General features: G+C 41.9%; 1 protein-coding gene across 3 annotated transcripts in view; it reads right to left on the reverse strand.

Annotated features, from left to right (window-relative positions):
* Positions 1 to 2,178, reverse strand: part of NHSL2 (NHS like 2) — a 290,614-nt gene extending 288,436 nt beyond the window's left edge. For 2 of the 3 annotated variants that reach the window (XR_012678905.1, XM_075184582.1), the window contains exon 1: positions 1,217 to 2,178. Coding sequence is in view for 2 of the 3 variants with exons in the window: in XM_075184582.1 (XP_075040683.1) it covers positions 1,217 to 1,772 (556 nt within the window). In the remaining variant the exon portion in view is untranslated. The remainder of the gene's footprint in view (positions 1 to 1,216) is intronic. The other variant, XM_075184581.1, reaches the window with a different exon arrangement.
* Between the last annotated feature and the right edge of the window lie 11,788 nt (positions 2,179 to 13,966).

Raw genomic sequence — 13,966 nt, forward strand, 5'->3', positions numbered from 1 at the left:
CTGAAAAATGTGTTTAAAGTACAAAAAAGTACATATGACGTTGGGAATAGTAGTGGTTCAAGGTTTGTTGAGAACGTATGGCAATTAGCCCGATTAAATGAACTGGCTCAGCAGTGAAGTGTCTGTGCGAAATATTATGAAATGTTGGCAACATTACATATTATCTAGTCAGAAATGTGTGTTTATTTCAGGGGAGGAAACCTCAGTTCTGACTGGGAGATAAGGGCTGGAGACTGGAGTTCCTGTGTGTGTTTGTTTCCTCTATTAACTAGTTGGTGCAATTTCTCTATACTACCTCTTTATTATAATTCTTCTTTTCCCAAAATTTTTTGGGAAGTTTTGCTCTAATCAAGCAATGATTTTCAATATTTGTCCTTGGCTTGAGACCTCGGATTAGGCTTTTTTGATGGAATGTGCACTACACTTATCAGTGTTGTTACTGTCCTACAGATCTGGAATGGAATTTTCACTTAAATAGCCTCCTTTGTTTTTATAGGGTTCTCTCCTTACAAATATATAACAGAGTCATGTGGGAACACAGTTACTGATATAGAAGACTGCAGCTTAAGCACACACAGTGCTTCCCTCTATTTGACAAGAATTCTACCTAAGGACACATAATTTTAACTGTTAAATTGGAGGTATAAATGTGTTCCAATAACTTTCTACACCACAGTGGACCTCACAGATGACACAGCTGTAATAGTGGAGTGAAGCTACATTCCCTCAATCACATGAATTCACTCAGGATAACAAACAGGATGAAACATTAACAAAAATTAATCGCATATATTTCTTAAAGCTCATTTGTGGAGGGTTTGTTTTGTTTTTTACAAAACATGTACACAAATATTCATAGAGAATAAAAAAAATATTTTAGAAGAATGTGTTCTGATTCGATTAATAATCTATTGCTATTGTGTGTTTTAAGTTATTGAGTATTTCTCTTTATGGAAAACAGTTGCAAAACTGTGGCAAAACTGTTAAAAATCACTATTGTGCTATTGTAACAAGGGAGATTATTGCAAATAAGTATCAAAATGGTTATTTCTTATAACAGAACAGGCTTCATTGAGAACTCTCATAGCATCTAAGGTAAGACATTTTATAAATGGTACTGATGTTAGTTATATTCAGTCACCAACATGAAAATGTGCACAGCATTGAAATAACGTCACCAAATTCAGATCCTTACCATTATGCCACTGGTGCTTACCTCTAGCAAGGCTGTAGTTTTGTTCTGGTGTTCCCTGCTCACTGCGCTTGCTAAGTCCCCAATAAATGGCTCCTGTTCGGCGGTGAAGTTCGGCGCTTCGTTTATGCAACAACAGTAATTCCTCTTCCAGCTCTTCAAAAAGTGACAGCGACAGACGACTTAAATCAGATAGCTGAAGTAGCAGATTTATCAGGTAGCGGAGATAAATATCCTTGAATTCCTGCACTGGAACATAGTTGCTGGGTACAAGTTTCAGACCTTGGACTGGGAAATGGCTTCCAGGTCGACCAGAGCTTTGTGCTTGTTCACAATCTTCAAATTCAATATTACCTGTGGCATAGTGACATGTAGGAGTTTGTCTGGTGATACCTGGTATGTGGCTTTGGGCACCTATCGGCTGGGGACTTTGATTGATTCTGCCCACAACATCTCCGTAGACTGTATGTGGCCAAGGCCTTTTCTCAGTGACATTTTGGTGTCCCACAATTATCTGTATGCCACATTGTGCTCTTCCCCACGGAGATTGTGGTTTGACTGATCTTTTGCAAAAAGGCATCTGTATATGGTTAATGTTTGTCACAATAGTTTCACGATTAATTCCATCATAACCAGCATAATTATAAAAGCATTTCTAAAAGTCAATTGTTATAGTTAAGAAATCCTAATGTTGTGATGACGACACAGATCTAATATTCAGAACACAATTTCAATTCAAATAACTTGTACTTATGTTATATGCAGTAGGCTAAGTTCTAAATGTATTAAGTAAGAAGCTTCAAGTAATATCATAGCCATATATTAAATGAATCAGTCAGTCCAGCCATCACATCCACTTTGCCGAGTTCCCAGGTTAGTTAGAAGTCCCAGTTTCAGTCTGAAGGAGTTGTTTGATGATCCTTGCTGCTAAAATCCTATCCCTCTGTATTCCTGTTACAGGGTCTCAGCAAGAACTGATGTATATATATAACATATCAAAGTTTCACTCTTCGAGAGAGGCAGGGCTGGGAAGAAGGGGAATCTCAGAAATCAAACTGTCAATTCCCCAATGGTCATAACTCCACCTTCTGTGTATTCCACTAACCCATTCAAATCCATGAAAAAGTGAACAGACATTTCCTATTTCCATCAGTGTTACTCAAGCACCACAGTCTACTTATGAGGAGTAAAAGTGTTCTCAAATGAAGAACTGTGAAATTTTACACTTTGATTATATTAAAATTATGATAAATTTATAGTGTATGGTACAGACTTGTGGATATCAAACAATATCTAGCACTCAGTCCAGCAAGGCCACTTACCATGTTTACAGAAAAGTTTATTTTAAACTGTTCTTCTCATTATGTATGCTGCATATTATTCACTGTGCAAGAATGAGAATTATAGATAAAGTTAATGTAATGTCGTTGAATCACTCCATGGCAGAAATAACAATAGATTAACAGCTCTATTATTTATGCTCTCACTGGCAGAGTCCTCTCTGCCCTTTGTCTCCTGTCAGTATGTCCCTGTTACATTGTACGCTGCACATGTTATGCTGTATTATGCTATTTAATATATTAGAAACGTGTTTTATTCTACATTGTGTCTAGGTATTATCTGGTGTATGTATTATTACTGTATGTATTTTGTTTTGTATTGATGTACCATTTCTGTACAGCACTGAAGAATAGAAATAAACAATGATTAATGGTTAGCTCAGACAGGGCCACCAGTAGAAATTTTGGGCCCTGGTACAACAACTTCACGGGACCCCCCTAAAAGGGAAACGTATGTGCTGCCAAAGGGATGTGACCATACCATTGGGTGTGTCACATGCATCATTGGGGGCGTGCCTAGGAGGTGTAAAGCACAAGACAAGGAATAATTTAATATATCTGTAGATGTATGCTATGTGTGCTTGGTGGAAGTGACATCACTGCCATCCACTTGCCATTCAGTAAATGCTGGCTGACAGGACATACACAGTAAAGACATGGTCTTACAGTTCTCCAGCCTCTGTTTTTTATATGAACTCAGACAGTTCTACATGGTGTGAGAAGGTTGGCTGTGATGGCACAAGGTCTCCGATTCATAGATCCACTTGTTTTTGACAACGCCATTGCGAACGCATGGCTCAAATTCAAGAAGGAATAGTGTGTATACTAGGGATGAGCGGGCTCGGATATCTGAAATCCGAGCCCACCCGAACCTTGCCGATCCGAGCCGGATCCGAGACAATCGCAAAACTGAAAGTGAGGCTCCGAGTCATAATCCCGTTGTCAGATCTTGCGATACTCGGATTCTATAAATTCCCCGGTGGCCGCCATCTTCACTCAGGCATTGATCAGGGTAGAGGGAGGTTGTGTTAGGTGGTCCTCTGCCCTGCTATATCCTGTGCTGTGCTGTGCTCAGTCCAGTGGTGCTGTGTCCTGTGCTCTGTCCTTCTGAGTTCAGTGGTGCTGCTGGGTCCTGTGCTGGGTCCTGTTCAGTCCAGTGGTGCTGTGTCCTGTGCTCTGTCCTTCTGAGTTCAGTGGTGCTGCTGGGTCCTGTGCTGTGTCCTGTTCAGTCCAGTGGTGCTGTGTCCTGTGCTCTGTCCTTCTAAGGGCATTGGTATTTCCCCATTATTCCCAAGTTATAAAAAATTTAAAAAAAAGTTATAAAAAAATAAATAAATAAATAAATATAAAAAAAAGAAATTAAAAAAAAATATCCAAAAACAATCCTGCAGTATAAGTCCATTGGTACTGCAATATTACAAAGTTCACTGATTCTGCAGTATAAGTCCACCAGTGGTACTGCAATATTACAAAGTTCACTGATTCTGCAGTATAAGTCCAGTGATACTGCAATATTACAAAGTTCACTGATTCTGCAGTATAAATCCAGTGGTACTCTCCTGTGCCGCATATAATTTTTAAAGGCTTTGCCGAGTGTGTGTGGCTTAGGGGTACGCTCTCTTGTGCTACATATAATGGAAAACAAAAATTTGGAGGATAAAGCTGCGAGGAAAAAGCTCAGGTTTCCTAAAAGACCCGCTGGCGGGGATGCTGATAACATCTGGTCCGGACTGAAGGACCTGCCAATCATTGCAGACATGTCTACTGTTGCTGCATTGGATGCTGTCACAATAGAAAAAATGGTGGAGGATTATTTTGCTGACACCATCCAAATAGACATGTCAGACATTCCATATTGTTACTGGCAGGAAAAAAAGGCAGTTTGGAAGCCCCTGTACAAACTGGCTCTATTTTACCTGTATTGTCCCCCCTCCAGTGTGTACTCGGAAAGAGTTTTTAGTGCAGCAGGGAACCTGGTCAGTGAGCGGCGAAGGAGGTTGCTTCCTCACAACGTTGAAAAAATAATGTTTATAAAAATGAATAATCAATTCCTCAATGAAGTACAGCATTGCCCTCCAGATAGTACAGAGGGACCTGTGGTTGTGGAGTCCAGCGGGGACGAATTGATAATGTGTGAGGAGGAGGAAGTACACACTGTAGGGGGAGAGGAATCAGAGGTTGAGGATGAGGACGACATCTTTCCTCAGTAGAGCCTGTTTAGTTTGTACAGGGAGAGATGAATTGTTTTTTTGGTGTGGGGGCCCAAACAAACCAATCATTTCAGCCACAGTTGTTTGGTAGGCCCTGTCGCTGAAATGATTGGTTTGTTAAAGTGTGCATGTCCTATTTCAACAACATAAGGGTGGGTGGGAGGGCCCAAGGACAATTCCATCTTGCAACTCTTTTTTTGGCATTATGTGACCATTCAACAGTCGTTTGCCATGTTCAAAAAGTAAAACAAAATGTCAACAAATTCAAAAAATTAAACCAAAAGTAAAATGCCCTGTCATAATTTAAAACAAGAGGTATTGACGTGCTAGAACTACTGTAGTGTTTATATGTTATTAACACTACACTTGGAAGTTGGAGGAGGTATTGTGGCCCCGGTACCAAATTTAGTACCGGGGCCACTCCACTATTCAGTCCAGATAGAGGTGTATCAGATATTAAACAACGTTGACTGTTGCTGCAAAATTTTTAAATAATATTGTGGGGAACACTACACTATGCAGTCCATAAACTTTTTTGGTAGAATTCAGACCCGTGGAAGGTTTTTTAATTATATTGTGGCCCCGGTAAAAAGTTGTGTACCGGGGAAACCCCACTACGCAGCCAAGAAACTTTTTTTTGGGAATTCAGACCCGTGGAGGGTTTTATAATTATATTGTAGGGACCACTCCTCTACGCAGTCCAGGTACAATTTTTGGTGGGATTCAGACCAATTGAGGGTTTTTAAATTATATTGTGGTGACCACTCCTCTACGCAGCCCAGATACAATTTTTGGTGGGATTCAGACCAGTTGATGCCGGTTTTCTTATTATAGTGTGGGGACCACTCCTCTACGCAGTCCAGATACAATTTTTGGTGGGATTCAGACCAGTTGATGCCGGTTTTCTTATTATATTGTGGGGAGCACTCCTCTACGCAGTCCAGATACAATTTTTGGTGGAATTAAGACCAGCTGATGCCGGTTTTCTTATTATATTGTGGGGACCACTCCTCTGCGCAGTCCAGGTACAATTTTTGGTGTAATTAAGACCAGTTGATGGTTTTCTTATTATATTGTGGGGACCACTCCACTACGCAGTCCAGAAAGATACCTCGTTGCAACGTTTTGGACTAATAACAATATTGTTAGGTGTTCAGAATACACTGTAAATTAGTGAAAATGATTGTTATTGAATGTTATTGAGGTTAATAATAGCGTAGGAGTGAAAATAAGCCCAAAAACTTGATTTTCGAACTTTTTATGCTTTTTTTAAAAAAAAATCCGAATCCAAAACCTTAAATCCGAACCAAAACCTTTCGGCAGGTGTTTTGCGAGACAAATCCGAACCCAAAACCTCAAGCAAATCCGAATCCAAAACACAAAACACGAGACACCAAAAGTCGCCGGTGCACATCCCTAGTGTATACTACTGTGCTGGACTCTCAGACAAATCAAAAAGGTACAGGCATACACCCTGCTCAATTTAGCTGGTGCTGAAGCTGTAGATAAAGCTGACACGTTTGTCTATTCAGAGAAGGAGGATCAGGAGGATCCAGACACACTAATAAAAAAATTTGATGAAATATGCTTACCAGTGAAAAATGTCATAATGGTCAGACATGCATTTAACACTGCTGTGCAGAGCCCCTCTGAAAGCATCCAGTCATATGCTGCCAGATTGAAACTATTAGTAAATAAATGTGAATATGGTCACTTATCAAGTGTGCTTATCAGGGACAGAATTGTGTGTGGGACTTATGATGATGTCACTCATATGCATCTCCTGCGGGAGAAGACACTGACACTGGACACTGCTATACACATATGCAGGTTACATGAGCAGTCCCGCAAAAGTGCAATCAAGTTGAAAAAACAGTCTGATATATGTGACCTCCGGCAACATGAGCAGCAACAAACACGCCCTGTGAATTGCGGCGGTCGCCATTCCTATGAACGTCACAAATGTCCTGCTTTCAATAAATGCTTTGGTAAACAAATTCACTTTGCTCGCTGGTGCAGGTCCAAGCCCAAAGCTGATGACAGACAACACTACAGTGCACGTTCCAGCAGCCTGCTGCACTGAGTCCATACAGTAGATACACCGCAAAAACAATCCTGACACCGGTCTTCAATGTGAGAGTGTTGACCTCAGGGCTCAAAAAGGTGAAATATTTACTACCATAGTTGATAAGGAGACAAATAATGCCATCAAAATTAAAATTGACACTGATGCCAAATGCAATGTCATGTCACGTGAACTCCTCCAGTGCACATTCCCCTATTGACTGTTCTTACACAGTGAATCTAATTGCTTATGGTGGCCAGAAAATCAAGACTGTGGGTATGGCCACGTTTCAGTCCACAGGTGTCCAGCTGCAGTTTCATATTGTGGATAGTAATGTCAAACCATTGCTAGTTCTGCCGGACAGTATAAAACTGGGGTTAATAACGTTAAGTACTGACGTGCATGTGCTGCAACAGGATATTCCAGAATTAAGAGACTTTGCTCATCTGTTCGATTGCAAAACCATTGGAAAACTCCCTGTCACAAATAATATGCATCTTGATGAGACTGTTCCTCGTATAGTGTGTGCTCCCAGAAGGGCGCCTTTAGTCATGAAAGATAAGGTGATAGCGGAAATAATTTGTATGACAGCGACATTAGGTGTAATTTCTCCAGTTGTTGAAGCCACCCCATGGGTATCGGTCATGGTTGCAGCAGTTAAAAAGGATGCTTCAGTACGCATCTGCATTGACCCTGTGCATCTGAATAAAGCTCTGATGAGACCACATCACCACCCTCAGAACCGTGGAGCAAGTCATTGCCGACATGCCAAATGCAAAGATATTCACCACTCTGGATGCTAAGTGCGGGTTCTGGCAGATCACTTTGGTCAAGGAGTCATCCTTACTCACTACACCTATGACAACTCTGCGCAGACATGCATTCCTTCGAATGCCCTATGGCATCAGTACTGGCAGTAAAGTGATACCCTTGAGAAATCATCATTAATGACATTCTTGTGTGGGGTCGCACCATAGAGGAACATGACATGCGCCTTCGCAAACTCCTCCACAGAATTTGTGAAATCAACATATGGTTAAACCCTGACAAGTGTTGTTTCAAAGTTACTGCAGTCCCATATGTTGGCCACCTTCTAACATCAGAGGGTGTCAAGTTGGATCCAGCCAAGAAACGGGTCATCCAGCAAATGCCCAAACCCACAGACAAGCTGAGTTTGCAGCTATTTCTAGGTATTTCTAGGTATGACAAATTACCGCCAGCTATTATACAATGACATTGAATGGTGTTGGTTGGACTGTCATGCTGATACTAATGCTCTCCTTAAGGTTATGATCACTTCTGGCCCAGTGCTCCAGTTCTTTGATGACATGTTCCTGTGGTCATCTCTGATGATGCTTCCCAGCATGGTCTTGGTGCTGTCTGTTTGCAGTGCAACAAACCCATCAGTTTTGTGTTCAGAGCCATTACAGACAATGAGTCACGATATGCTTAGATATGCTTAGATTGAAAAGGAACTGCTTGCCCTTGTCTTTGCCTGTCAAAAGTTAGATGCGTTCATCTATGGACGTCCAGTGGTGGTTGAAACAGATCACCAACCACTGATCACTATTCTCCACAATCTTATGTACACTGCTTCGGCACATATCCAACAGTTCATGCTCAAGCTCCAAAGGTACCATCTCTATGTGTGCATGGTGGGCCGTCTTCCTCCAGGAAATTGCCTTGTGACCTCAAGTCATTCTTTGCTTTCCGGGACCAGTTAACTATATTAGAGGACATCCTCTTGCGTGGTCAGTGGTTTGTAATCCCATATGCTCCCCAAGGATTTTATGCCCAGCTGGACCATCAGGGGCACCCCAGGTGGGAGGCCACTTTGTGACAGGCTAAGGATGCACTGTATTGGCCCTCTATGGCTGCTGACATTGAGCGGGTAGTCTCTGCTTGTGCCCTCTGCAATGCTCTATGGCCCCATCATGCCAAATAACCGCTCACTTTCCATGAAGTACCTGTCCTCCCTTGGTCCATTGTTGCTGCAGATCTTTTTGTGTGGAGGGGAATAGAGCACCTTGTGTTAGTGGACTCATATTCCGGTTGGTTTGAGATAGACTATTTTCCTAAACTGACAACTGCCACAGTCATTAGCAAAATGAAAAGACATTTCTCTACCCATGGCATAGCACGCAAGCTGCTCACTGACAACGCCATGCAATTCATGAGTGGTGAGTTCCAGTCCTTCACCAATGAATGGGACATCTCACATGTCACTAGCAGTCCACACTAGCCACAATCTAATGGACTAGCAGAAAGGGCAGTACGTTCTGCAATGCACCTGTTAGACAAATGCTACAGAGATGGTTCAGATATATTCATGGCACTCCTTAATTTGAGAAATACCCCAAGGGATGAGCCCCCTTCTTCTTCTCAATGCCTTCTGTCCAGACACACTCGCATTATCATTCCTACCACCAAAGCCAAGCTTACACCAACCATTGAGACCAATGTGCACAGTGCTCTGGAGAAGTCCAGTTTAAGGCTCAAAGCCAATCATGACAAAACCTTTCATCAACTGAGACTATTGTCCTCGGGGCAGTCCGTCCATATCCAGATCTCAGTCGGGTTTGACAGAATCGGGAATGGGCAAGGATCTTCCAACAGGCCCAACAGTTACGTGGTGCAATCTGATGTTGCTTTGTATATGAGCGCAACAGGTGTCACCTCTTAGGGGTGTGTGAGCCAGCACCCCACCCAACGTAATACCGCCAGAAGGTGTCAAAACACCTATCAATGTGCATGGTCATCTGAAGTAGCATCTATTGCAGTGCAGGACAATCCCATACCCCTGACCAATAGTGAGCCCTGTTCAACACAGGATACGTCAATACTCCCTTTCTTCATTACGAGGTATGGTCGAATCTCCAGACCTAATACTAAATTACAGGACTTTGCTATGTAACTTTCGGTATTACCAGTTCATGTGTATTCTCACTTGCACACTGTTCCGACATCCAACACCTGTCACTCTGTTTTGCACCCACACACCTGTTGATTGTTACTTTGTTCTAAAAAATGGAGGATGTAGATGTATGCTATGTGTGTTTGCTGGAAGTGACATCACTGCCATCCACTTGCCATTCAGGAAGTGCTTGCTGACAGGAAATACCTGGCAGCTATCTTCAGTTCTCAGCATATACCATACAGTAAAGACTTGTTCTCACAGTTCTCCAGCCTCTGCTTTTGATTTGAACTCAGACAGTTCTACAATATCCTCATTAGAGTATGCAATCACTTGGTGCTACTGGGCTCCCGTAGTCTAGTGAAGGAGCACTGTAGTACTGTTATTACAGAAATGCCCGGCAGCTTTGCTCACACTTTTCCTTCTCTGCCCACCTGCTTTACACACACACACACACATGCCCCCTCTGTCCACATACTTTACACACACATGCCCCCTCTGCCCACATACTTTACCCACATATACCCACTCTGCCAAACAGCTTTACAAACACATGACCCCTCTGCTCACATACTTTACCCACACATACCCACACTGCCAAGCAGCTTTACACAATTGCCCCCTCTACCCACATACTTTACACACAAGCCCCCATTGCCCAGCACCTTTACACACACGCACACGCACACACACACACACACACATATCCACTCTGCCAAGCAGCTTTAAACACACACACACACACACGCGTCCCTCTGCCCACATATTTACACACAAACACATGCCCTTTTGTCCACATACTTTACCCACACATACCCACTCTGCCAAGCAGCTTTACACACACATGCCACCTCTGCCAAACAACTTTACACACGCATGCACCCTCCACATCACATTACCCCTTCTTACCTCTTTCTCCATCAGTGAAAGCACAGGACCACAGGGCCGGATAATTAATGGGCCCGATGGAGCTGCAGACCCAGGCCTCTCCACCGAAATAGGCCCAGGCCAGACAGGAGGAAAAATGTATTTATTTATTTTTGTGAGGGCACCTGGCATGGGGAGGGGGAGGGTGGTTTGGGGTGAAGAGCATTGTCAGGTGGGGGCCGCTCACTGGAGAGCAACAGGCAGTCAATCACAACGTTGCCATTTGCTGAGTGGGCTGCGGGCTGCACCTAGAGGCAGCGTGTGACTCATGCTCTGTGACCCATGTTGTACCAACTTCCAACCAGTCCCAGACTGAGGTCACTGGCACTTAGCACAACAGGTAGGAACAATTTATTTTTAACAGTGGATATGTGGCAGAAGGGGATATGTGACAGTAGGGGATATGTAACAATAGGCCAAAGAGGATATGTGACGACACACACACGTCAATATGATAGCAGCTAATTAACCTACAAGTATGTTTTTGGAGTGTGGGAGGAAACCGGAGCACCTGGAGGTAACCCACGCAAACACGGGGAGAAAATACAAACTCCACACAGATAAGGCCATGGTCAAGAATTAAACTCATAGCCCCAGTACTCTGAAGCAGAAGTGCTAACTACCAATCTACCGTGCTGTGTCATGTGGGACAACAGGCCCAACAGGAGATATCGAACAACAGGAGACATGTGACAATATAATATACATTTGTGAATGCCCTGTGTGTATTAGCATAGGGATTAGTTCCAAACAAACATAATTACCAACTTTTTCAATGCAGATTATACCCTGCAGTCACTGACAGGTAACTGTGTTTGACTGTTTGTATTTTGAAGTCTGCTCAGAGGTATGAGCACTTGAAGAATAGTTATGTATAGCACATCTTATACATTCCCATTTGGCCATTTAAGACGTTAGGAGGTATACAAATAACCAACATCTGATATTTACATTCTCACACATTAACTGCAGTTTGTTTGTATCAAAAATCATATTTTGCTCTTTGTATTGGGTGGCAGTCACAAGGTTGCCCGCTGTATTATGTGGCGTTGACAAGGGTGCCTCTCAAGTTACTGTCACCTTCCTGTCAGCTGGAACCAGGCTGGCCATTTTCTTGTGATGTCTCTCATTAACAAGGCATTTCCACCCACAAAACTGCCGCTCACTGGATGTTTTCGGTTTTGAGCACCGTTCTCTGTAAACTCTAGAGTCTAGACTGTTGTGTATAAAAATCCCAAGAAACCAAGTTTCTGAGGTACTGAAACAACCTGTATGGCACCAACAATCATTTCACAGTAGGAGTCACTTAGATCACATTTCTCCTATATTCTGGTGTTTTGTCTGAACATTTGCAATTCATGTCTGCATGCTTTTTTACATGAGTATGTATATACAAATAAAAGGATCTATATAGATGCATACAATAGACTTATATATATATATATATATATATATATATATATATAATATATGAAAAAGTTTTATTTCTTTATTTATTTTTCTTAAGTTTTCAGCAACCTTTGCTTTCAGTGTTAAAAACCCGAAAAGCATCTTTCATGTTTGTTTCTGCTAAAACACTTTTTAAATAAAATTAATCAACGATTGTTTGCATTTTTGCATTCAATGGTCAATAAAATAACATACCTTTACCTCTCAACTGTCCCAGCTGATTTTAGGGGACTATCCTGATCAGCCAGGAGCTTGTCCCAGCCTGTAACATGCTGTGTACACCAGTTAGTGATGCACTCTTTATATAAGGGAAGATGGGAGAGAGATGTAGGTGGTTGGAGGAAAGTGCAAGCTATGCCCTCCATGGTGGACAAACCCAATCACTGGCCACACCTCCGGTGTGACGGTACTTCGCACAATAGGCCCTTTATAATTTTTAGCCCCAGGCCCTTGTGGTCCTTAATCTGGCCCTGCAGGAACAGTAAGATTTCCAGCAATGTGTACCATGTGACTGCTGCAGCCACATGACCTGCTGATGTCAGTGACTCCAACGGGATCTAGCTAGTACTTACAGAGATGGGTGCAAGCAGCCTGTGCAGTTCATGTATATGCTGTCACATCGCATACTACTCACTGCGGGGTAATCATTCATTCAACTGGTAATCAGTAAAGATACATAGATAGATAGATATGAAGCAAAAAACAGACCATGCTGATGAACAAACCAATCTAGACCACTGGTCCTGCACCACATAGTATTATAAAATTGTTAAACCAGAGATAGTTTGACATTCCAGACACTTACCTATATTGCCATAAAAGTAATCTGGATTTTTAATTACGATTATTTACCATTTGCATTAGACCAAGCTAAATATTGAAATAAACTTATAATACTCCCATGACAGGTCTTAATCAGCTTATATAAAGGTTATACAAAACCTGGCAACACATGGCCAATTTAGTCAAACTGGACGAAGTCCGGCTGTTCGGCCCTTTTTGGTTGAACGGCCAGTCTGTGCCGCTGGAATAGGACCACACACAGGCAGATTACTCATCTTTGTTCCAATTTACCAACATGCCCAATTACGATCTATGGACATATTCAGGCCACACAATACAAATCAGGCTAATTGTTAAATATCACAGGATGTGTTGGCAACATACACCTTTCACATAACCTGTGAGTTTTTATCATCATAATGTGGGCTCATGGCAGGTTCTATCACTGTGAACATGTAATGTAATCCAATTTAAAATACACAATGGGTGCCAAAATGCACAGTGCAAAGTGGCATAGCATAAGGGTGTAATATTCATATATGTATGTATGCATAACTGAGAAAAACAAAATGATCCTTTAACACCGATGCAAGTGTATTCTAAAGACAAAGTAACACTGTTAATAGTATAATCATTCTTCAGTAGCAAAGTGTAATTGCTTCATGTTCTAAAACCTAGAAAGCAATGAAACTGCAGTTACTAAAAAAAAGTTTAACTGCATTTATCACTATTTGGTTAACTGTACGATACTGTAGCCTGTTTTCACCTGCTGACTAACAGTAATTTGGAAACAGATACCCTATTGGATTCAGATAAATTCAATGGACTTCTCTTTGAAACAGCATCATGCTAAGACTTTGCCCCACCAATAATATATACCTCCTCCAGGGTTTGCCATCAAGTTAGAAACTGCCCACTTTCTTTGAAATGCCTGGCAACTGTAGAGATTTTAGATTAATTACAGGTACAGATATGACCGATTTGTGATCCGGCAAAGGGTATGCAATACAATTATTTTTAATGCAAACATTTTTCCTTTTACTTAACAAATGCTGTGTAGGAAAAAGGTTTCTTTCAGTCATCCTG

This window comes from Mixophyes fleayi, chromosome 9, assembly GCF_038048845.1.
Source record: "Mixophyes fleayi isolate aMixFle1 chromosome 9, aMixFle1.hap1, whole genome shotgun sequence".
NCBI classification, from domain to species: domain Eukaryota; kingdom Metazoa; phylum Chordata; class Amphibia; order Anura; family Limnodynastidae; genus Mixophyes; species Mixophyes fleayi.